At 45.7% G+C, this 25672-nt stretch overlaps 1 protein-coding gene across 4 annotated transcripts in view; it reads right to left on the minus strand.

The window, feature by feature from the left end:
- Positions 1–25672, minus strand: part of RCBTB1 (RCC1 and BTB domain containing protein 1) — an 82634-nt gene that overhangs the window by 27562 nt on the left and 29400 nt on the right. For all 4 annotated transcript variants that reach the window (XR_005747362.1, XM_040340434.1, XM_040340437.1 and 1 more), the window contains exons 5-7: positions 17075–17233; positions 15373–15480; positions 11549–11688 (exon numbers count right to left, since the gene is read on the minus strand). Coding sequence is in view for 3 of the 4 variants with exons in the window: in XM_040340434.1 (XP_040196368.1) it covers positions 11549–11688; positions 15373–15480; positions 17075–17233 (407 nt within the window). In the remaining variant the exon portion in view is untranslated. The remainder of the gene's footprint in view (positions 1–11548; positions 11689–15372; positions 15481–17074; positions 17234–25672) is intronic.

The following is a 25672-nucleotide window of genomic DNA, read 5'->3' on the forward strand; positions in this document are numbered from 1 at the left end:
CTTTAAGAAGAAAATATTTTTGTTTTAAGCTAGTGCATTGTTGGAAATTTAAAATTTAGTGAACCCTTCTAAATGTTTTTTTCTTTGTCTGAATTTTTCACTTCTTTTTCCTCAGTAAGCCGTTCTGGCTGACTAACTCCCCTGCCAAATGTTGGGGCAAGCTTACTAAGGAGAAACGAAGATAGATAGATAGATAGATAGATAGATAGATATATAATTTGTTTTAAAACAAACTTTTTCTTTACTATATACGTTTCTGCCCATTTCTTTGCGCCTCCACCTTTCCTACGGAAGATTCTTAATACGGGCCCTCCCGTCTGGATAGCAATATTGGTGGTAGGATGGATTTGGGGTCTCCAGATCCGGGACCCTTGACTGACGGGTCATGGGCCTACTTAGGTTGGGTCATTGAATATTTGGGGGGGGACTACACCCTGTGTTTTACCCTGAAGTATTTTGTTATGTATTCTTCCTATTTGTTATGATGATGATGCCAAACAATATAAGGTGTTATGTACTGTGATCGAGACCTCTCAGGTGTTCATTGACACTTCCAGAATATGTGGCGATGCATCTATATTGTTGTAATACTTTTTCTTTCTTTCAATAAAAACTATTGAAACATAAAACAAACCTTTACAGCCCATTTAAATTCAGACATGCGAGATTACATTGAGGTTCAGATAAAGTGAGGCTGAATAAGAGAAACAGTTTAGTAGGAGTGTCAGGGGTCACCCAATGTCTTGATTTGTTGCCCAGTCAACTGCTTCAAGTGCATAACATCAATTGCGCCATATACGTGGAAACTGGTACAGATTACAGGAGGTAGTTTCACAAAAACTTGAAATTCTTCCAAGATTCACTTATTTACTGTATGCATGTCTCCGTTCCCAGGGTTTCACATTTTTAACTTCCAAGCATGCCACATATCCCCTTATGCATGTCCCACCCAAAGTAACAAAACTGTTTCAATCATAGAAAAGTGTGGCAGCGTTATGTATTTACCAATTAAAAATGTGCTTTTTAGGAATTCTACTGTCAGTAGGATCCATCTGTATACGATCAATTCTTATAGCACTAGCTCCCTTTATATGCTCATGCCTTCCAAAAGTGCCAACTGCCAGATTCTGGTTCCAATATTCCCCTAAAAACCACTGTACAACTTAAGGCCGCTTTCACACAGGCCAGATCAGGTTCTCAGCAGGGGATCTTTGCATCGACCCCCTGCTGAAACGAGGAGAGCAGGCAAATGACAGATTAAAGCCAAATCCACCTATGCAGAGTGGACACGGCCTCAGCTTGCTCTGCTTTATGGGCAGTCAGATGTAAACTGGCTGTCCATTTACACCCAACTGCCCTCTGATACAGACGGAGGGGGGAGGGACAGGACACAGATCACCTTCTGTTTTTGCAAGTTTGGATTTTAGGTATGCAGGTGTAAATGGACACAGGATCCTTTACATCTGCCACTCCATAGAAAATAGAGGGCCTGATCGGGTCCACCTGAAAATACAGGTGGACCGCTTATGTGAAAGGGTCTTGAGTCTTAGTGAAATTAAATTATTGACCTGAAAGCTGGGGGTCAGCGACTCTAAAAAGGGTAAAAAAAAAAAAAAAACACAAGTAGCCGGGTAAGTACAAAATAAAACTACCATCGGGAGATTTAGTACACACCACTCCCCAAATCTCGAAGGCTTTCAAGGAATTTTACGCAGCCTTATATAATGTTGAAGGTGGTTTGGCCTCTTTACCACTCTCGGAAAAACGTAAACGGATCCTTACTTATCTTAGAGAGGCCAACCTTCCTAAACTGTCTAGGTCAGCCCTTAATGACCTTGAAGCCAACTTCTCCATAGAAGAATTTCAATGTGCACTGAAATCCTCTTCTTCAGGTAAAGCCCCTGGACCTGATGGTTTCACACTCCTATATTATAAAACGTTTGGTGATATTTTACTTCCTCATCTTGTGGCCTACGCGAATTCCGTTTCCCATAAGTCTGCCCTTCGCCCTGAATCCTTATCTGCCCACATCACAGTCATTCCTAAACCAGACAAAGACCCTACCCTATGCAGTAGTTATAGGCCCATTTCCCTTTTAAATACCGATACCAAACTCTTTGCCAAGGTTATAGCGAATAGGTTACTTCCCCTTTTACCCAAATGGGTTTCGGCTGATCAGACTGGTTTTATCCCTAACAGAGAGGCCAGAGATAATTCTCTTCGCACTCTGTCCTTGATCCATTATGTTCGGAGGTGCTCCCAGCCCACCCTCCTTCTTTCCACTGATGCTGAAAAAGCATTTGACAGGGTGGACTGGGACTACCTTAAAACTACTCTCCGTCATTTTGGTCTTGGCCCTAAGATGTTTTATCGCATTTTTTCTCTTTATTCTAACCCCACTGCACAAGTACGTATCAATGGCTCCCTAAGCGACTCCTTTACATTACATAACGGAACTAGACAAGGCTGCCCTTTATCCCCTCTTTTATTTGCTATCTCGCTCGAACCCTTCTTAGCCACAATTAGAAATAATAGGAGCATTAATGGCATTAAGGTTGGCACTAGAGTTCATAAATATGCAGCTTACGCTGATGACATTCTATTCTTTATTCAACAGCCTCGTATCTCTTTGCCAAGTTTGATGTCAGAATTCTCCTTCTTCCAGACTCTTTCTAATTTCAAGATTAATCTTTCTAAATCTGAGATTCTAAATATAACAGTTCCCCAACCTATAGCTGATCAGCTGAAACCCCCATTTCCTTTTCGTTGGGAACCAGCACGCATGAAATACCTTGGCATCTACCTGACCCCTCACCTTCACTCCCTCTTTAGACATAACTATATCCCTCTCCTTAACGCCATTAAAGACGATCTCCGAAAATGGTCCTCTCTTTCACATTCATGGTTAGGTAAAGTTAACATAATCAAGATGAACATACTTCCCCGCGTTCTCTTTATATTGCAAATGATCCCCATAAAAGTTCCTATGGATTTCTTTACTCTTTTACAGACCATGATCACCCGCTTCATTTGGAGAGATGGGCGTCCTAGGGTGTCCAGAGAGACTCTTTTTAGGGCCAAATGCTCCGGGGGACTATCTCTATCCAATTTTAAAATGTACTATCAAGCAGTCATACTTTCACGTTTGGCAGACTGGAAGTATGCTTCTTCCTCCAAACTATGGGTTCAACTGGAGCACTCCCTGAGCGATTCTGATCTCTCTGCGACCCCTTGGATTCCACGCTCTTTTAGAACTTTTTCCCCTAATACCTCGCCTCTTACTCTAATCTCCTTAGAAGTATGGGACGGTCTTCATAAGAAATTCACATGGTCATACGATTCTCCATTAACCCCATTAGTATTCCATAAATACTTTGCACCAGGTTCCATTGACCCAGGTTTTCAAGCATGGTCACCAGGTGGACCTCTCCTTCTACATCATGTTGTCTCTGCCAATTGCCTTAGACCTCTGTCCGAGATTTTAGGTCATGGTTTACCCTCATTCTTGGACAGATGGAGATACAATCAATTGAGTTGTTTCATCCGATCCCTTCCACATCCACTACGGGGTATTCAGGATCTCAATGGTATAGAACAGGTCTTTCTCCACAAAGACCCCCCTATACATTGTATTTCCCAATTTTACAGGGCCCTTATTGATTTGCAATACCCTGTATACCCGGGATACTTGTCCAAATGGGAGGGAGACTTGGGAGCTAGTGTCTCGGATAGAGCAAAAGACAAAGTGCTTAAACTTACACATGTCTCCTCTTTGGCTTCTTCCATGGCTGAATCTAACTTCAAGCTCCTAACTAGATGGCACTACACGCCTGTTAAACTCCATCACATGTTCCCTAATAACTCTCCACTTTGTTGGAGGAACTGCGGTCAGAATGCTACCCATGCCCACATCTGGTGGCTCTGCCCTTCCATTCGGCCTTACTGGGTGGAAATATTAGATATGATACACCAGATCACCGAAGTGAAATTGCCCCTTGATCCGTGGATAGTTCTTTTTCATGCCACTTCAAGACCCATAGGTAAATATAAACGTTCACTTGTCCCACACCTCCTTAATGCAGCTAAAGCTGTCATCCCCCGTCTCTGGGGCCAACCCACAATCCCCACCATCAAATCATGGTTACAAAGAATCTCCGAGATTAGACTCATGGAAGAACTCACCCATATTGCCAGAGACACTAGTGAGCAATACTCCAAAACCTGGACCCCCTGGTCCTTATTTATTTCTACTCAACGCTATAAAGATATAATTTCCCTACCCCCTCATGATTCTCAAACTTCATAAAACCTCATACCACTGACTTGGGTCCCTGCTTGTACTAAATGTAGTGGCCCTGCCCTTTCACTGAGGTTTTACTGAATATAATGATTCTGCCAGTTGTCCATTACTATTGCCATGTGTGCCGGCTTCACCCCCCCCCCCCTCCCACTCCCACTCCCCCTGATACCTCTCTCCTTTATCTCTCTCCTTTTTTCCCTCTCTTACTCTGAATTTAATTTTAATTATTTATTTTTATTTTATTTTTATTTTCCTGATAAAAACTGATTTTATATAGATATGAGCCGCTATGGTTCTTTGTAATATTATGTTGATTGCATTTATCAGTATACTTTTTGTATGCTTTATTTCTCTTGTATTTTACTTTGTTGTGGTATTTGAATGTACCTTTCTTTCTCTTTCAATAAAAACATATTAAACAAAAAAAAGTAGCCGGGTAAGTAGTTTCAGGAAAGGTTAGCAGCAGCCTCCATATTTTACTCACTCACAATTACACTATTAACCTGTAAAGGCTTCTAATAAGTCGCCTATAAAACATCAGGGGCAGGTTCTCAGGTACATGCAATTTAGAATTCATAAAACCCTAAAATTTTAGGATTTTTTTTTCAAAAAATCTGTTTGATAAATGGCTGCACAAATGGTAACACTATACATGTAAAAAAAAAAAAAAGAAGTATAAAAAAAAAAAAAAAAAAAAAAAAAACACACAAAACATCCAGTGCTGCCCTGTACAATGTAATGACAATTAGTCCATGGATAAAAACTGAGCCTGTGGTATAACCAATTCTAGCAATAGTAGATGAACGGTAAAGGGTTGGATGAAAAATAGATGAATTAATGGAGTTGATTGATGGAACAAGGTTCACCTTTGCAGTTCCCATAAGATCTGGGCAGGATCACCTCAAAGTAGGAAATGGCAAAAAGTAGGGCACCGAGGTTAATCCCAAGAGGGGAAAAAAAAAATGTTTTGCTTGTCATTAACCTAAATGCTCTTTTTGCCATTGGCTGCACGAATTGCATGACTTAAAAGCCACCATTTTTTCTTTATCGTACATCACGGGACACAGAGCGGCATATTCATTACTATATGGGTTATATGGAGTACCTTCAGGTGATGGACACTGGCAATCTCAAAAACAGGAAGTGCCCCTCCCTATATAACCCCCTCCCATAGGAGGAGTACCTCAGTTTTTACGCCAGTGTCTTAGGTGTTGGTCATGGTTTAGCTTGCCTCCACATCCTTGGGATTAAGGTGGGCTAACCGGTTCTGTCCAAAGGCCTCAGTGCTAAAGTGGTCAGCAACCGGACCCCAAACCATTGGGGTATAGCCCATAATGCTTTCTGTCACAGAGAGCTGGACCCTGGGCCCAGAACTTAGAAACCTTTGGGGGCCTAATGTTTCTGTTGCCAGGGTGCTATATGGGCCCAGGACAGTGGATCCTTCATAGGAACCCAGGGCCTGAAGGTCTAGACGCCCCACGGAGATGGGGGAAGATTGGACCTCTTGCTGTGCAAAGTCCTGCGGCATGGAGCAGGTAAGTGAAGGGGAAACTTGCGGAACTTGGTTCGCAGCAGGTTTTTTTCTGGGGGAAGGTCACAGTGGGACATGCCTATGGTTTATGCGCTGCATCTGGCAAGGTGAGTCACATATCTTAGGATAGGATGACTCTGTATGTATATATTCCCCATAATCGTGACCTCCCTGTTAGTATTGCAACTGGTGCTAGCAAGCATTGGAAAAGGGGCCTGTGTGTAAGTGACAATTCTCTCTAAGAGAAGCCCCTGGGAATCTACTGAGGTTTCTTATGTAAAGGGAGTGAATGCTCCTACCTGCAAGCCTGCTCAGAGAGGTCCAGGCGGTTGCTGCAGATATAGATGCCGCTCTGTGGATCCTGGCCTGGATGGCAGGATCAGCCTCTGACCTCCTCGTGTGGCCCCCCCCCGGCGCGCGCGCGCGTCCCCGTGATATGGGCGCAATTTCGTGCCGTTTGCTGACAGGGGAAGGGCGGGCCTGTAGGTAAAAGGAAGGGGCGGCCCTTCCAAAAGGTTCCCAGCTCAGTGAAGTGTGGAACAGAGAGGAAGGACCAGAGCGGCAGCGTGGGGCGCCGAGGACACACAGTGGCCAAAGAAGAGTATTACAGTCTTCAAAAGGACTGTCTTTTACCCTAGAGATAGGGTGTCTTTTTCAGCAGTTTTTTTTGGCAAATACTACTAAAGGGGGACAGAATTTTTTTTTTTTTAAACCAAAGAAAGAAAAACCAAAGAAGAAACAAACCAAGTTAATAAGAAGGAAGGCATTTTTTCCCCAGAAGGGTTTTTTGGGCAACAACTATTTATTTTCCCAAACACCGTTAAGTAGCGGGCGTACCTCAGTATTGTACCATGGCATCTGGTTTAGAGGGTACAAGAGGTGGGGATTCCCCCAGAGGGTCTGAGGTCTCAGACAAAGGCATGCCGCTACTTTCCCCAGAGGGAGCCTTGGTGGGACCATCGAGATCTGGGGCTGGAGCTGGCACGGGTCAGTCCAACCCTAGGGTGGTCACGGACGAGGTACTGTCCACCTCTCTAAAGGAGATGGAAAAAAAAAGAATGGAAAAAATGATAGCCAAGGCTATGCGGGGCAGAAAACGGAATAGATCTCCGTCGCCCGAGTGTGAACCCTCAGATGAGGTTCCTTCCGCAGGAGAATTGGAAGACCTCTTGGACAAGGACCAAGTAGGTTCAGGGATCGAGGATCCGGGTACGGAGGAGTCTGGCGCAGCCTCCCAAGGGGAGAGCTGGTGGGTTCAAGTTTTAACAGACTTGGTCCATAGGACGTTCAACTTGCCAGTACCAGATCTCCAAGTATCAACGGTCTCAGCTTTGGGCTCACTAAGAGCGCCTCAAACCAATGCGGTTTTTCCGATCCATCCTCTACTAGAGGAAGTTATGTTCCAAGACTGGGCCAAGCCAGATAGAATCTTTGTACCGCCAAAAAGATTCTCTGCCTTATATCCTATGGAAGAGAAATTTTCCAAGAGATGGGCAGCCCCGGCTGTAGACGCAGCCATGTCATGTGTTAACAAATCTTTAACATGCCCTGTAGAAAACATACGGGTGTTCAAAGATCCGGTTGATAAACGCTTGGAAACGCTACTTAAAACATCCTTCACTACTGCGAGGGCAGTAGTGCAGCCAGCTGTGGCTGCAATTGGGGTTGCACAAGCATTATCGGATCAAGCTAAGCAGATGCTTAAACTTATTCCTGCCCAGCAGGCAGAAGAATTTTCGGACGTCCCTAGGGCCATACGCTTTACGGTAGATGCGATTACGTTTATCGTTATCCCTTATCCATATGAGAAGACTTTTATGGTTAAAGAGCTGGGAGGCAGAGCCCCCATGCAAAAAGCTCTTGGTAGGGTTCCCCTTCCATGGAGGACGACTCTTCGGAGAAGACCTGGATAAATACATTCAGACCATTTCAAGCGGAAAAAGTACTCTGTTGCCCACCAAGAAAAAGTTTCGGGGGCCTGCGTTTAAACAACAGTACTCCCCTGGGCAGGGGCCTTCCAATACCAAACAGTATCGACGGCCTCCTGCAAGATCAAACTTTAACAAGTCGCAGGGACAGGCCGCCGGAGGCAAGAAGCAGTGGTTTCGCAAGCCAGCAAAGCCAGCCCCCAAGCCGGCCTTATGAAGGGGCGCCCCCACCCACGAAGGTGGGGGGAAGACTGCGTCTCTTTGCAGAGGTTTGGGAGGCCAGCATTCCCGACAAATGGGTACGGTCTTCCGTGGCTACAGGCTACAAACTAGACTTCCTAAAGTTTCCTCCTCCTCATTTTCAGGAGTCAAGAGTACCAAACGATCCGAAGAAGGGAGCCGCATTAATAGCGGCATTGAATCATCTACTCTCAGGAGGTAATAGTAGAGGTACCAGTCCAAGAACAGGGGCTAGGTTTCTACTCCAACCTATTCATCATCCCAAAGCCCAACGGCGATATCAGGCCAATTTTGGACTTAAAAATGGTGAATTCATACCTAAAGGTCCGCTCATTTCGGATGGAATCAGTGCGGTCAGCAGCTGCCGCACTTCAGAAGGAAGATTTTATGGCATCCATAGACATAAAGGATGCTTACCTTCATGTTCCAGTTTACCAGCCACATCAAAGATTTCTACGCTTCTCGGTGGCTCTACGTCATTTCCAATTCGCGGCGCTTCCCTTCGGGTTGGCTACGGCCCCCCGGGTGTTTACAAAGGTCCTAGCACCAATCCGAGCCAATCTAAGGATCAAAGGGGTCACGATCCTAGCATACCTGGACGACCTCCTAGTCATAGATCACTCGTCCCCGGGCTTGGAACGAGCGGTGGCCCTTACAGTTCAGTACCTCGAGAGGTTCGGCTGGGTCCTAAATCGAGAAAAATCAGCATTCTAGCCCACAAGGCAGTTGGAATATCTCGGCATGAGATTAGACACAGAACAACAGAGGGTGTTTCTACCTCTGATAAAAGTCAAAGCTATCAAGGAATTAATCCTACTGGTTCTAAGCAAGAAAGAACCAACTGTTCGCCTATGTATGCGGTTACTAGGCAAGATGGTGGCCACATTCGAGGCGGTACCGTACGCCCAGAGCCACACTCGCATCCTGCAGGCAGCCATCCTGTCAGCATGGAGCAGGAGGCCACAGGCCTTGGATATCCCTTTGCCGCTCTCCTCAAGAGTCCGCCAAAGTCTGTGTTGGTGGTTAGACCCTCAAAATCTACTGAAGGGGAAGTCTTTCAGCCCAGTGGCTTGGAAGATAGTAACCACAGACGCCAGCCTGACGGGCTGGGGAGCAATTTTGGATGGTTGCACTCGCCAAGGTACTTGGGCAAAGCCAGAGAAACAGTTGCCCATCAACATCTTGGAGCTCAGAGCTGCTCGACTAGCCCTCAGGGCTTGGACGGCCAAGTTGCAGGGGTTCCCGGTGAGAATTCAATTGGACAATGCCACGGCAGTGGCATACATAAATCACCAAGGGGGAACCAAGAGTCAAGCCGCTCAGAGAGGCGAGCTTGATTCTCCTGTGGGCAGAAGCTCATGTGCCCTGCATATCGGCAATATTCATTCCAGGAGTGGACAACCTTCAGGTGGACTTTTTAAGTCGCCAGACTCTGTTGCCGGGGGAATGGTCTCTACATCCACAGGTCTTTCAGACACTCTGCCAGAGATGGGGAGTGCCGGACGAGGACGTCATGGCATCAAGACTCAACAAGAAGCTAGACAGGTTCATATCCCGCTCAAGGGATCCGATGGCCTGCGGAACCGATGCGCTGGTTTGCCCTTGGCATCAGTTCAAACTACTTTATGCTTTTCCCCCGCTCCAGTTACTACCCCGCCTGCTGCGCAGGATCAGGGTGGAGCACATACCAGTCATCCTGGTAGCTCCATCATGGCCCAGAAGGGCATGGTATTCACTAATCCTAAAGATGGTAGTGGGAGACCCTTGGACTCTTCCTCTACGGCCAGACCTGCTGTCGCAAGGTCCGATCCTCCACCCTGCCTTACGGCATCTAAATTTGACGGCCTGGAAGCTGAATCCCTGATTCTCAGGGGTAGAGGTCTGTCTCAGAAAGTAATCTCTACCCTAATCAGAGCCAGGAAACCGGTCTCTAGGGTGATTTATTACAGGGTCTGGAAGGCCTATGTAGGCTGGTGTGAGTCCAAGCGATGGCTTTCTCGTAAGTTTACCATCGATAGAGTATTAAGTTTTCTCCAGCTAGGAGTGGATAAAGGACTGGCATTAAGCACTATCAAAGGACAGATTTCAGCTTTGTCAGTGTGGTTTCAGCAGCCGCTGGCCACCCACTCGCTGGTTAAGACCTTCATGCAGGGGGTCTTACGTATTAATCCTCCAGTTAAATCCCCGCTTTGTCCATGGGATTTAAATCTTGTTTTGTCAAGGTTACAGAAACAACCTTTTGAGCCGTTGGCTGAAATTCCTTTGGTTTTACTGACAAGGAAGTTAGTATTTTTGGTCGCCATAGTTTCCGCCAGAAGAGTATCAGAACTGGCAGCCTTATCCTGTAAGGAACCATATCTTATTTTGCATAAGGACAGGGTCGTTCTCCGCCCTCATCCTTCCTTCCTACCAAAGGTTATATCCAGTTTTCATCTAAACCAGGATTTGGTATTACCATCCTTCTTTCCTAAACCTACTTCCAGAAAGGAAGGGTTGCTGCATACCTTGGATATTGTCAGGGCCATGAAGGCCTATCTTAAAGCTACAGAGAAGATCCGGAAAACAGATGTGTTGTTCATTTTACCGGATGGGCCCAAGAAGGGGCAGGCAGCTGCAAAATCCACCATCTCGAGGTGGATTAAACAGTTAATCACTCAGGCCTACGGCTTGAAAGGGTTGCCTCCTCCGTTATCATTAAAGGCTCATTCTACTAGGGCCATGGGCGCCTCCTGGGCAGCACACCACCAGATCTCTATGGCTCAAGTTTGCAAGGCGGCAACCTGGTCTTCAGTCCACACGTTTACAAAATTCTACCAGTTGGACGTAAGAAGGAATACTGATACAGCCTTTGGGCAGGCAGTGCTGCAGGCTGCAGTTTGAGACCCTCGGATTCCGGGGGCTCCCTTTTGAGTTAAATTTAAAATTATTTTTTCTCAACTAAGTTGGATTTATTATGATTTGAGTATATCTCTAAATTAAATCCTTTCGTCTTGGGAAGATGTTCTCCCTCCCCTCATTGTAAGCATTGCTTTGGGACATCCCATATAGTAATGAATATGCCGCTCTGTGTCCCGTGATGTACGATAAAGAAAAAGATTTTTAATACAGCTTACCTGTAAAATCTTTTTCTTGGAGTACATCACGGGACACAGAGCTCCCACCCCTCTTTTGGGGACCATTTTGGGAGGCATACTGCTTGCTACAAAACTGAGGTACTCCTCCTATGGGAGGGGGTTATATAGGGAGGGGCACTTCCTGTTTTTGAGATTGCCAGTGTCCATCACCTGAAGGTACTCCATATAACCCATATAGTAATGAATATGCCGCTCTGTGTCCCGTGATGTACTCCAAGAAAAAGATTTTACAGGTAAGCTGTATTAAAAATCTCTTTATTCTCTAGCGCCTTTGCTTCCAGAAAATATGTTTGGAGGTTCAAAGTCATTTTCTAAGAAAAAGTTGACTTTACATGCGAGTGAAGGATTTAAAAACTGGCCGATGGCAAATACATTGGAGAAAAAAAATAAATAAAAAAGGGAGGACAAACATTACCGCTCATCTGTTTCTACTCTCACTGGAGAGAGCTGGTTGCTTTTGTTGCCAATGCCCAGTTGTCCATTCATGTTTGCTCCCCAGGAGTAGAGATAACCCTGATCTGTCAGGCCCATAGTGTGGCTATAGCCACATACAATCTGCAAAAACAAATATAAAACTTTATTCCCCCCCTCAATAAAGCCAAGGTTACAGATCCAGTATTCATATAGTTCGAGCCAAGCCTTCATCTGTTCAACAAGCACTAATGGTATGTGACATTTTTTATTTTGCACAAGTCAAATTCCCCTGATGTAGCCAAGTAGGACCAGAAGATCCCTTCCACAGGCATCAACAGCCACTGTATCCCTGGCCAACCAAACAAGACTAGAGCTGCACAATTCTGGCCAAAATGAGAAACCTGATTTTTTGCTTAGAATAAAAATCACGAGTCTGATGGCATAACATTTCATACAAAAAATGTGGCCACTTTAGTTTTTTTAAACTCATTAAATAATTTGATTTCATTTGAAAGACCACTGTGACAAAACAACCACCATTTTATTCTTTAGGGTCTTTGCTAAATAAAAACACATATGTTTGGGGGTTTTAAAGCGGTGGTTCACCCTTAGAGGGCATTTTTTAGCCTTAGATGGATGCTCGTTTTTACTAGGGGAATCGGCTATTTGTTTTAAAATATGAGCATTACTTACCTGTTTACGAGATGCATCCTCTCCGTCGCTTCCGGGTATGGGCTGCGGGAATGGGCGTTCCTTCTTGATTGACAGTCTTCCGAGAGGCTTCCGACGGTCGCATCCATCGCGTCACGATTTTCCGAAAGAAGCCGAACGTCGGTGCGCAGGCGCAGTATAGAGCCGCACCGACGTTCGGCTTCTTTCGGCTACGAGTGACGCGATGGATGCGACCGTCGGAAGCCTCTCGGAAGACTGTCAATCAAGAAGGAACGCCCGCTCCCGAAGACCCATACCCGGAAGAAGATGCAGCTCGAAAACGGGTAAGTACGGATCATAGTTTAATACAAATAGCGGATTCCCCTAGACCGAACGAGCAGGAAGCTAAGGGGAAAAAAAAAAAAAAAAAAAAAAAAAAAAAGAAATGGTTGAACTCCCGCTTTAAGTAATTTTTAAGAAAAAAAAAAAATGTTTAACTTGAAAACAACAAGGGTCAGAAAAGGGTTTAGTCTTTTAGTGGTTAAACTTCCTTGTTTACAGACCATGTTCATTCCTTTTATCTAAAGAACACAATGTTACAATGTTTATAGTTGGCTCAGCAGCTGAGGAAGGTTGATACTGTAGACTGCCTGTTTTTTTGACAGCTGTTGACTTGACCTTCTCTAAAAGAAAGAATCTGGAAAATGCTTTAGGCTCATAAGGGGGGGTGGATTGCGATCTTGATTAACAATCATGCAGCCCTAAACAAGATCATACATATTTGAAAATGTTCCCACTCTTGTGAGATTCTGGCACAGAGGGTTTAGGCAGGGCCAGGGGAATCTTAATTCACTCCCTGGTCATCTCTCGCCTCGATTACTGCAACTCCCTCCTCATTGGCTTACCGCTGCATACTCTATCCCCCCTTCAGTCCATCATGAATGCTGCTGCCAGACTAATCCACCTTACCAACCGCTCTGTCTCTGCTACTCCTCTCTGTCAATCCCTCCACTGGCTTCCGCTCATCCAACGAATTAAATTCAAAATACTAACAATTACCTACAAAGCCATCCACAACTCTGCCCCCAGCTACATCACTGACCTAGTTTCTAAATACCAACCTGTACGTTCTCTTCGTTCTTCTCAAGACCTCCTACTCTCCAGCTCTCTCATCACCTGCTCCCATGCTCGTCTCCAGGACTTTTCTAGAGCCTCTCCATGCCTATGGAACTCCTTACCCCAATCTATCCATCTATCTCCTTCTCCATCAGCTTTTAGAGGATCCCTGAAAACCCTTCTCTTCAGAGAAGCCTACCCTTCCCACACAACTGTTTTTTCATTTGAGTCCATCTGATCATCCCCCACAGCTAACTACCCTTTGTTCCACTTGACCCTCCCTTCTAGATTGTAAGCTCTAACGAGCAGGGCCCTCTGATCCCTCCTGTATAGAGACTGTACTGTCTTCCCTGATGTAAAGCGCTGCGCAAACTGTTGGCGCTATATAAATCCTGTATAATAATAATAATAAATAATAATAGCATCATGGGCCCCAAAGTAATGCTATGGGGCCCCCCCTACAAGGTTGCCCAAATTTACACACCTACTCTCAAGAATGGAAGTACAATATTTCTACTTTACAGCGCGTCACTTGCCACCAAATTCAGAGAGGGAAGACGAGGGGGAAGACGAGGGGGTCTGGTCACAGTGCTCACTTACTTAAATGGTCCCCAGGGGCTCTCAGTCAGCGACTTCTCTCATTGTGGTTTTTGGCTCCTTAATCTTCCTGCCCCCCCATCCCCTTCACAGACGCAGCGGCACACATGCAGGGAGAGAGGTGGGAGAGAGATGTGTGTCATGCTGGTTTGAATGGGACGGAGCGGCGTGGGGATCCCTTCTAGGACATCCACACCTCCCGAGCCGCTTGTCACTGCGCAGTGAGAATGGAGCAGTGAGAATGGAGCAGCTCAGCAACCATGAAAGGAGGGGGAGGAGAGAAGCTGAATTGAACTACGGGTTTCCTGGCCATTCCCGGATGTGCTGCGGATGTTCCGCGAGCGGAGGAAGGCGTTTCTGGTGCTGTGGGGAGCCTTAGTTAGCTTGGATCTTCGGCTGGGATGTGGAGCTGTACACCGCCGAAGATACCAGCTAAGGCTCTCCACAGCAGCAGAAACACCTTCCTCCGCTCGCGGAACAGCCACAGCACACCCGGGAATGGCCAGGAATAAATGCACCCTACCAAGCTCCCTCACTTCTTTCCTCCTATAGAGTGGCCGACGTAGTCCTTCAGCGCACCAACTGATACTCCCCCGGCTAGTGCCATTTGTCTGGCTCTGATGGGGCCCCAGGTGAACGTGGGGCCCCTTTGCTGTGCCCAGGGGTGCCCGCTCAGTAAGATGGCCCTGGGTTTAGGGCTGCATACATAAGTGTAAAAACAAAAACATGCAAAGAAATAACCTAGATCATGGAGAGGCGGGGGCCTTCTTCGCCAAGCACATCCTTACGCCTGCATGTCTTCGCCAAGAGCAGATGGATTCCAGGAAATAAGTGCAACATCAATCTGCCCTTATTTAAGATGGCCATGGCTAGAAATACAAAGTAATGTCGCAAAATATTGCAAGGAGAAAAGAACGGATCAGTTTGCTTTGAATATTAAAAATTAAAGGTCTGGATTTAAAAAAAAATTAAAAATTGTCAGATGTTGCATCTGTACACGCTTGCTATAAGACCAAGAACTGAGCGATCAAAACCTCAGCTCTTCAGGCTGCAGAGGTGGTGGCTGTCAGTCACCGGCTTTCTGCTCTGCCCTCCAGCACTCACTGGAGCGCTGGGCTGTGAAGGGGACAGGATCAGCTGGCTCAGAGGGGCTGAGCCAGCTGCCGAACCAGGCATCTGAGTGGATCCCGACTATATTGCCTAAATCTTCTCAGAACCTTAACTAGCACTGTGACGTCAGCCAACAGTGAGCTTTAGCTGTCTGAACAAGGGAGACATGAGTGCAGAAGGAACCGCACTCCTGTGATCCATAGAAATACAGCAAAATAAATAAAAATTATATATTTCTCCTTTGAACAGATGCAACTTCAGCCATCTATAGCTAGGCCACATGTCTGAATACACAATTTGAACTAAAAGTAATTTTATGTTAACGATGCCGATTTAATAGATAAGACATACCTGTACCACACAAACTTGCTGGACAAACACTACTCGACAAGGTATAAGCTGGTTTCCAGTACTACCCAGCCCAAGCTGGCCCGTGCCATTATAACCCCAGCCATAAACCTGAAAAAGTCAAGAAGTGAGAAAAAAAAAAAAAAGGAACAAAGTTAACACCGAAGCAGCACCCCCTGCCCACTTGCCTCTGATTGCCAACTAACACACACACACACACAGCTTACCTTAAAAGGATTTGTAAAGGAAAACATTACATTTTTTTGATATATATCTACACACACACACACACACACATACACACACGTTCTACTTACCTCCACTGTGCAGCCCGTTTTGCACAGAGTGGCCCCAAACCACGTCTTCTGGGGTCCCTCGGCGGCTGTCTCTGGTCCTCCCCGCAAGAATTCCACACATTCATGCAAGCTCCCTCGCATAGTGTGGAGTCCTTGCGGGCGCGCTCCCGTGATACATTAAGCAGCCATAGCCGCTCACTATAACTCGGCCCCGCTCCTCGGCGCTTCATTGGATGTGATTGACAGCAGTGCCAGCCAATGACTGCGCTGCTTTCAATCCATCCTCTCTAGCCAATCAACGGCCAGGCTGAGTGGCGAAGAGGATGTCAGGGCCAAGAACGGAACTTTCGAGGTGTCAGGTAAGTATAACGGGGGGCCAGTAGACTGATGTTTTTTCCCCTTATGGCACAGAAATGCATTAAGGTTGGAAAAAAAAAAAAAAAACACTTTCCTTTACAACCCCTTTAACCTGCAGTCACATGACGCTACAGCCCCGAGTAATTTTGGTTTACTTCCTGCTTTGGGTTTAGGCGTCTACGTCACTACTTGTGTGACATGGACACTATTATATGGTCCCAGTGGGGACCTCTCAAAACAAAGAAAACTGACCTAATGGAAGGGGGTGTGGTGGTGCAATGGGTGACCGGTGGTCTGGGGGGTGCCATTGCAGCATTGGATTAGAGGTGGGAAGAAGGGGTGGTAAAAGTTAGTGGTCTGAGTGGAGACTTAAATGATCACATGGGATGCAATATGTTAACTTTGCTCAAATTGCAGTTTTTGACAGATGCTGAACACTTAAGCACCCGAATCTTGTCCATTGGGGACACACACACACACGTGTGTGTTGAGATCTCTGCATTCAAGTAGAGCTGCAAAACCTAACACACACACGTAAGCCATAGAACACCGACAGCATTACAGGAATCCAATTTTTTACATCAGCACTAGGGATGTACTGATACCAGTTCATGACAGTACCGACACTCAGTACTTGCCAATACCAAATACTGATAATCATTTTGCCCTTGGATGCTTTTAGCCTTTGTTTACACCAGTTCGGCTATGAAATTGCACTACTTCAGCAAGATTGCAAAGCTGCAGATCAGTATGATTTGGACCTCCGATTTAATGGCAGCTTGCGTCCTTGTTTAAACGCAGTCAATGCAAGTTGCAAATGAATTCAGAAAAGTAGCGCAGGAACCATTTTCAACGTTGCTGCGACTTCAGTCGCAACGATTTGAATGGTTCCATTGGTGGCAACTTAAAGCCATTGGTTTTAGCATTGGTGCATTTGCACAAATACTTGTGCAAATGCTTAGTATCGGCACAGATACCAGTGCAATGCCAATTAGCAGAACCCAATGTCTATGCACAAGGAAGGAAAATTAGACTGCTTACACTGAACTCACCTGTCCATTGTCTGTAATAGCCATGGAACACGTTGGACCGGCTGCAATAGCAACCACTGCCTTGCTCTGCAGCTGTGCAGACACTTTCCGAGGAGTTTGCTGGTTGGTAGTGGTCCCTGTGCCAATCTGTCCACAATTATTATAGCCCCAGGCATACACCTAAGTTATGAAAACCAATCAATTAGCATTAGGCAATAAACACCCATTTTATTTAAAAGGCATTTAGAAATATAAAAAAGGTTCCATACTTCAGACACAAGTGATGCATTTCAATTGCAATAATGATTGTAAGCCTTGTAACTTATTTTCAACTTGGAGAAGTGTTATAGCAAAATTTTATGACAACTTTGTGGCCTTAACCTATGGTTGTCAGGTGTGAATATATAGATTATTAAATTGCACTAGTAATAGGATAGCTGCATAACCATTTGCAATGAACAATGCATTATTCCAGTGCGACAATCTTACTCACTGCACCCCAGCATTGATCTGCATATCATTCTATGCTGCTAAATTATATTCATGACTTCCATACACAAAAATGTATCTCAATTTTTAGAGCCCATATGGGTGCTCAGCCTCATGCAGCATTAAGAGCTGTACAAGTCCAGGTCTGTGCCCCTGCCAAACATGGCTGTGCGAGAGAACATTCAGCCGATACATGTCCATTCATTAGGGCATTCATTAGGGCTGCCTACATGCACCTGACCACTGAGGTAGACTGATGGCTCCAACCACAGCCCGGGCATTTCCTTTGGGTGCTTTAGAGTGGAGCACAGATGGAAAGACTAGGTCTTCATTAAGGTGGAAGACAGATACCACCTTAGGAAGAACGGATGGTCTTGGGCGTAGAGGCTACCTTGTCCTTGTGAAGCATGAGGAATGGCTCCTTACAAGAAGGCTTAGGTCATCTGACTATGACAGGGGCAATAGCAGCCAAGCCGGCCATGTGCAGGAAAAATAATTGAGAATTTCACTCATGGGTACAAAGGGCAGTTTTTGCAGGGTAGAGAGCCATACCGAGATACCAAGAAAGAGCAGAGTGCTGCAAAGCAAGCATGATACGAGGTACACCTTAAAGAAAAAAAAATAAAGAAAATAGGATTTTTGTACTCACCGTAAAATCCTTTTCTCAGAGATGGACAAACACAGCAGCAATCTTGACAAAGTAGGCATTAGCCTTCATTCAGGAGTGACTAGGCAGAAAACTTGTTAGAAAGTGTTAATCACATCACACTATACAGTACCGCCCAGGGGGGAGTTTATCAAAAAGTAGTACAAACTTAAAGCGGAAGTAAACCCATCGATGTAACACTTAAAAAACTTAACATTCCCGGCATGCCGGGAATGCTAACTGCACATTGGTTGTGCTCTCAACCAAACTGTCAAACCATCCAATGGATGGTGTCATAACTGATCACATGTGCAGCTTCATGGCAGTTGAAGATTGAACAAAGGCCAAGATGGCAGCTTCCTTGGCTGAAAAAGATAGGAGGGTTTACAACCGCTTTAAAGAGGGGTGGTGCTGTGTCTGTCCATGAACTCAGACAAAAGGATTTTACAGCGAGTACAAAAATCCCATGTTTTGTTCATGGACGGACACAGCAGCAATCTTGATAAAGTGGGATGTCGCAAAGCAGTGTCAAAAACCGAGGGGTGGGAACAGCATTAAAAAAAAAAAAAAAAAAAAAATCTGTTCGGTGGGCAAGAGAAACTATCTTGTACTACAAGGAAACTACTTTGCAAACCCACCAGTCGGAGAGCAGAGACGTCCATCGAGCCGCAAAGACGGCCCCCCACCTGAGCGTCAGGCGGGGGCAGACCTTCATGCAAACGCAGATTTTTCTGCAGGGTTGTTGGACTTACAGAACCAGGGATGCTTTTGTCCTTCAGTCGGCACCTTAGCGGCTTGGAATCGTTCACCTGCAGCACCGGGTAAACGGAAAAAAAAACTGCTTGTGAGCGGTAAAATAGGGCCCTTGCCTACGGCGAGGAGCCCTACCCTTACTGGATTAGCAGAGTGCCCTTACCTCTCGTGGCATCCTTAATGCCATCGAGAGATGGCCCAAAAAGCCTTTCACCCTTAAAGGGAAAGTCCACCAGGGCCTTCTTAGAAGACTGGTCTGCGGCCCAACACTTCAGCCACACCAGGGGGTGCAACACCACCGCATAGACCGAGGCTCTGGAGAGCAAAGGAATCGTATCCAGGGCTGACTCGTAGACAAATTTAAGGCCCTGTAGCAACAGGTCGGCCAGTGCCACACAATCCGGGGAAGCCTGATGTTTTTACTCCTGGTGCAACATTTTTGCCCATTCTGCAAGTGTCTGAGACACTAGAGCCCCGGCCACGACTGTCGCACTGCCGACCGCACCACTGTGAACAGGGAGCGGCCATTGCCTTCGCCCTCCTGTCTGCGGGGTCCTTGAAGGCAGGAGCCCCTTCCACTGGTATTGTGGTCGCCTTAGTCAGTCTGGACACAGGGGGGTCCTCAGTCGGGGTAGAAGTCAATTTTTTTCAGGAAATTCTCCTCAAAGGGGTAACAGACCACTAAACATTTTTTTTTTTTTTTCAGCCCCAAAGTGTACAAAAGATTATCCAGATATGGTACACAAGGAAACAACTTTGCAGTGCGGGCCGGCTTACGGAACCCAAAAAGGACCGTCATCTGTCGCCTCTGTCGTAGCCTCCATTTTCAGAGTATCCCGCACCGTGGTGATAAGTGCTCCTACAAGCGCTGACCCTGATCCAGAGTCATCCTCACTGTCCGTACGGTCGAGGTCCGCATCCTCACACATCAGAACCAGGGCCGGGAGCAGTAGCTGGGCCAGATTCTGTTTTAGTTGTTTCCGGAAGATGGCGGGAGCGATTCTTACCCCCTTTGTTGCCAGGGTGGAAGCAGCGCCTGGACAAAGGCCTCCAGGACCGCCGACATAGCGTCCACCGAAATAGCCTGTGCAGGGGCACCAGTTGCCAATTCAGGTATGTCTGGGGAAGAGGCGTCTGGCTCCGACGCCATGCTGACCCACCTGCCTAGCACCTCTAGAGGCACAAGGCAAGATAACTGGACCATCCTAGCTGCCACAGGGACAAGGGACCCCCCAGAGGACTCCCCACCCAGACCTGGTACCGCACAGCTGCCGTCCACCCAAGCCTCCCAAGGTGCTCTCCCCATGCCGTTCGTGTGCTGGAGCTGTTCGCGCCGATATTCTGGCCACTAGAGGCAAAAACACCTCCCAAAATGGCCGCCGCCCCGCCACTCTAAGCAAAGCGCACAGGCTACAAGACCAATTTAAAGCAAAGTACCCCCCCCCCCCCCCCCCGAGAGCAGACCTGCCACGCAGCCCCCAGCCATAGGATGGAGATGGAGCCCCCGAATCACAGCCATCCCGTCTTTCCAGAACTCAGGGAGGAGGGGGAAGAAGGGAGAAAGGAAGGGTGGGACCCTCCATCCACCTCTCGGGAATGCCCAGCCGTACCACCTTTGCAGAGCTGGGGAACTGCTACTTGCCCATCCTGCGGGGATCAGCTGAAGGCATTCAAGCCAGACTTAACGGCAACGCAGTTACGGCATGGCTGTCAGCCTGGCACACTGACACAGAGCCCGGTCATATGTGTGGACGGGGTATGTCATGGACGACCCAGCACGTAGCTAAAAAGGTCAGCACGCGCTCTATGGCCGAACTGGAGGTGCGCGAACGACTACAAGGATCGGGGATCTAGCCTGTCACCCAGTCAGCAGTTGATAGATCTCAGGATCAAAAAGGTAGAAAAAATCCCCAGGACCTATGGGCCCACAGGGAGCCATGTCATTCTATGCTAGGCAGAAAAAAAAAGTGAGCAAAAACTGACACCCTTAATGGCAGCCCACTAGCAGATGCACAGCGCAGTTCCTGCCACAGATGGAGCCCCCCAGCCTAGCTCACAGAGCCCAGGGAGGAAAGGTAGGATGGAACCCCCCCTACTCTACCTCCCCAGGAATGTCCAGCTATGTCCCTCCTGCCGAAGCAGGGGATTACTACTCAACCTTCCTGTGTGGATTATGCTGAAGAATCCCAGACAGACCATCTTCCATGCGGTTACGGAGGCGACTGTCAGCCCAGTTCATAATAGCAAAGAAAATAGCGCTGCGCTGTAGGTGGGGGATGGGAGAGGTATGTAGAGGAAGTAAAATGGTCTGTATGTGATAATAGCACTACAAACAATATAGCATCAAAGGATAATCAGTGAACTGGTTGACAGAAGTAAATCACTTCTATGCATAAGTGCTAATAGAAAAACTTCATGAGCTCTATATAATGAAGTGAAAGAAAACAATGAATAAGTGATAAAAATACAATTATAGATATACAGTGTGCGTCACACAACACCCAAGTGGCTGGGATAGGCTAAGCTGAAAAGTCCATGCAGCAGAGCTTAATATTAGAAACGAGAATATAAATAATAATCAAAAGTCCAAAAATGAAATCCAAAGTAGGGAGTGCTGGTGTAGATCCCAAAATGTAAGGTGAGAGAAAAGGATGGATATCCAGTAATCCCTTCAGGGTGAATGAGGATGTCCCCTTACCTTACTGCTGTAAGGTAACAGCATATAGGTCCAAGTAAACTTGCCAAACGTATCTGTAAAGGTGGTTAAGCACAAGCACAGGAGACGTATACGAAATAAAAGAATTTATCTGCTGTAATACAGAGGGAGTTCTGTACGCACTGGAATGTAGCTGCGGATTACAATATATAGGTCGAACTAAAAGAGCACTACGAGTACGTATAAAAGAGCATGTGCAAAATATTCTCAAAGGCTTTGACAAACACAGCGTATCAAGACATTTCCTCACTCATCACAATAAAGATCCGACACAGTTGACGTTTTGGGGTATAGAACCCTATGTGAGACACTGGCGAGGTAGCCACAAAGTTAGAACATTGAGCCAGCTAGAATCTCGCTGGATATTTACTTTAGATACCTTTGCACCTCGGGGTTTGAATATAGATTTTGTTCTCAACTGCTTTCTTAGTGACCGTTAAAACAAGATTTTTTGGGATTTACCCTCCCTATAGCACCCCGCTCCTTCCCTCCGTTTTCTTTCTTTTTTCTTTCTAATTAAGTTCATCACGAATGTTCTAGAATGTTTTAAATTTATATGTGGATTAGTCCGCACACGTCATTTACGGTTTTTGACCTCAGGTGGCATATACATTTATTTTATCGGGTTCTATGAAGTAATTTTATATATACCTATGGTTTTAATATTTTATACATATTTTTAATAATTTTAATATATTCCATATTTTTTACCCTGGCTCTTGATCATTAAACGTTTCTATGTCATATAATTATGAAGCCTGTTAGCCCTTAACATTATAGCCTATCATGGGGCTATTTTTTATCAGCCATCCCCCTTCCTCTGTTTTCCTGTTGCTCCACGTTCATTGATTACAGTTATGCCGTTCTGTATTGCTTATATGCTACAGAAACATGGCGGCAGCCCCACTTCCGGTTGGCTTCAATATGGCCGCTGCCCTACTTCCGGCGGCGCTCTGTTCAATGAACGTTACTGTCGTCTTCTGACCGTTGCTAACGTCCCCTTTTTAGATCGCGGGACCCCGCACTGGCTGTCAGCCAGGCGAGCGGTCCCGTGCTACAGGTATTCGAGACGTACGCCCAGTGTTCTTGGGACACAGGGCGACGTCTATACTTGAACTACGGCAAAATGGCGGCCGTCCCACTTCCGGTGACATTATCCAGCATAGAAGATTATGCTGATGGGGACCAAACGATCGTTTTTTTTTTTTTTTTTTCAAAACAATTGACAGATGGGGGGTAAGATTGTCACCCCTCTGTCATGTGTAATTAAATATAAATAGCTGTTTCTATGGGGCGTAATACACTAATATTTATTACAATTAATAGACTACAGCAAAATGGCCGATGCTCCATTTCCTGTATAGGAAAATGGCCATTTGTTTTCACTGACAGCCCACCAAACAAGCCTCCCTATATAAAGGACCCTCTGTATATCTCTCTCTCCTGAGGAAGTCACGCAGAGTGACGAATACGCGTAAGAGTCCACCGAGAGGTACCGGAGGTGACGTTGGCGAACTATTTTCCTTTGTTTATATGCCTGTTTTTACCTTTTACCATGTGAGTATCCGTTTGTATTCTTTCTGCTAAATACATTTTAAAAACGGTATCACACTATTGGTGCTTTATCCCTCTGGGTGCGAGTCATTGGCCATCCTGAGACGTGACCACCAAGAGAGACCTGTGTTTCCTTGAATCAGAGCCTATCTGGATAACCACCTTTACAGATACGTTTGGCAAGTTTACTTGGACCTATATGCTGTTACCTTACAGCAGTAAGGTAAGGGGACATCCTCATTCACCCTGAAGGGATTACTGGATATCCATCCTTTTCTCTCACCTTACATGTTGGGATCTACACCAGCACTCCCTACTTTGGATTTCATTTGGACTTTTGATTATTATTTATATTCTCGTTTCTAATATTAAGCTCTGCTGCATGGACTTTTCAGCTTAGCCTATCCCAGCCACTTGGGTGTTGTGTGACGCACACTGCAGATCTATAATTGTATTGTTATCACTTATTCATTGTTTTCTTTCACTTCATTATATAGAGCTCATGAAGTTTTTCTATTAGCACTTATGCATAGAAGTGATTTACTTCTGTCAACCAGTTCACTGATTATCCTTTGATGCTATATTGTTTGTAGTGCTATTATCACATACAGACCATTTTACTTCCTCTACATACCTCTCCCATCCCCCACCTACAGCGCAGCGCTATTTTCTTTGCTATTATTTTATGGTTTGATACACCTTTCAGTGCCGCAGCTGTAAACCCTCACCCTCCCCCCCCCCCTATTCTTTTTGGTAGCGCGGTAATACCCATTTTTCCACTGTCAGCCCAGTTCGCCGTGACTCAGCTGTCTAGACTGGTCATATGCGTGCCCCGGAGCTTGTAGCTCACTGGCCATCCGTAGAGAGACGGGCATGTCGTGGATGACCCAGTGAGTAGCCAAGGTTGGCACACGCTTGTTGGCCAAAACTGGGGACACTACAAGGATCTGGGATACAGCCCGTCACCCAGTCAGCAGTTTATCACAGATCACAGGAACAAAAAAAAAACAAAAATAGAAATAAGTGGAAAAATGGATATTACCGCGCTTATCAAAGGAGGGGAAACAGAGAGGGGAAGAAAGGGGGAGGGGAAATGAAAGTGATGAGAAGTGGAGGTACAGCTGCGGCACTGGAAGGTGTATCAAACCATAAGCAATTGATAATGGGGAGGGTAGTGCTGCGCTAATCAGTGATGAATGGATAAGTGAATAAGCAGGTGGGGGAGGGGAATGAAAATAGGTGTAATTGAAATGAGGAGCAATATAGCCCAAATGGCATCAGCATAAAAATAAATATAAATGATCAGTGAACAATGACAGTAATGGTGCAAATCATATAACTACACAGGTTCCTCTTAATGTGATGAAATACACTATAAGTAATGGTGCAAAAAAAATTCCAGGTAGCTGTGCTAAGTGACACTCCTATACTGGTGATAAACAGTCCATCAACAGAGTTTGAAAAATATTAGCAAAAAATATAAGTAAAATTTCATAAGTCCAAGAAAGCAAAAGTGCAAGTGTAGGTCCGCAATATGGAGTGAGAGGGAAATGGGTATCCAGTGATCCTTTTAGGGTAAGTAATGGATTTTATGCCTCTCACTACTCCTGAGGAAGTCACATGATAGTGACGAATGCGCATGAGTCCACTGAGAGGTATCGGAGGTGACGTTGGCGACAGATTGCCCCTCTTTTTTACATGCTCAATTGTATTTTGGATTATGTGAGTACCCCTGTCTATTTTCTTTGAGAATTAAAATTTTTAAAACGGTATCACACCATCGATGCTTTATTTCTTTGGGGCGAGAAACTGACCAATCTGGGACGAGAACTCCAAGGAGGACCTGCCGTTGTTGGATCAGAGCCCATCGAGTGAACCATCTAATGTGGTTGGATCTATATGCTGTTACCTTACAGCAGTAAGGTAAGGGGACATCCTTACTTACCCTAAAAGGATCACTGGATACCCATTTCCCTCTCACTCCATATTGCGGACCTACACTTGCACTTTTGCTTTCTTGGACTTATGAAATTTTACTTATATTTTTTGCTAATATTTTTCAAACTCTGTTGATGGACTGTTTATCACCAGTATAGGAGTGTCACTTAGCACAGCTACCTGGAATTTTTTTTGCACCATTACTTATAGTGTATTTCATCACATTAAGAGGAACCTGTGTAGTTATTTGATTTGCACCATTACTGTCATTGTTCACTGATCATTTATATTTATTTTTATGCTGATGCCATTTGGGCTATGTTGCTCCTCATTTCAATTACACCTATTTTCATTCCCCTCCCCCACCTGCTTATTCACTTATCCATTCATCACTGATTAGCGCAGCACTACCCTCCCCAATAAAAATAGAAATAAACCTCCAGGCCTATGGGCCCGAAGGGAGCCATGTCCTTGTCCTTTGCTAGGCAAAAAAAAATTGAGATGCAGGGAGAGGGGTTATACC

This window comes from Rana temporaria, chromosome 2 (assembly GCF_905171775.1).
Source record: "Rana temporaria chromosome 2, aRanTem1.1, whole genome shotgun sequence".
Classification (NCBI taxonomy): Eukaryota; Metazoa; Chordata; class Amphibia; order Anura; family Ranidae; genus Rana; species Rana temporaria.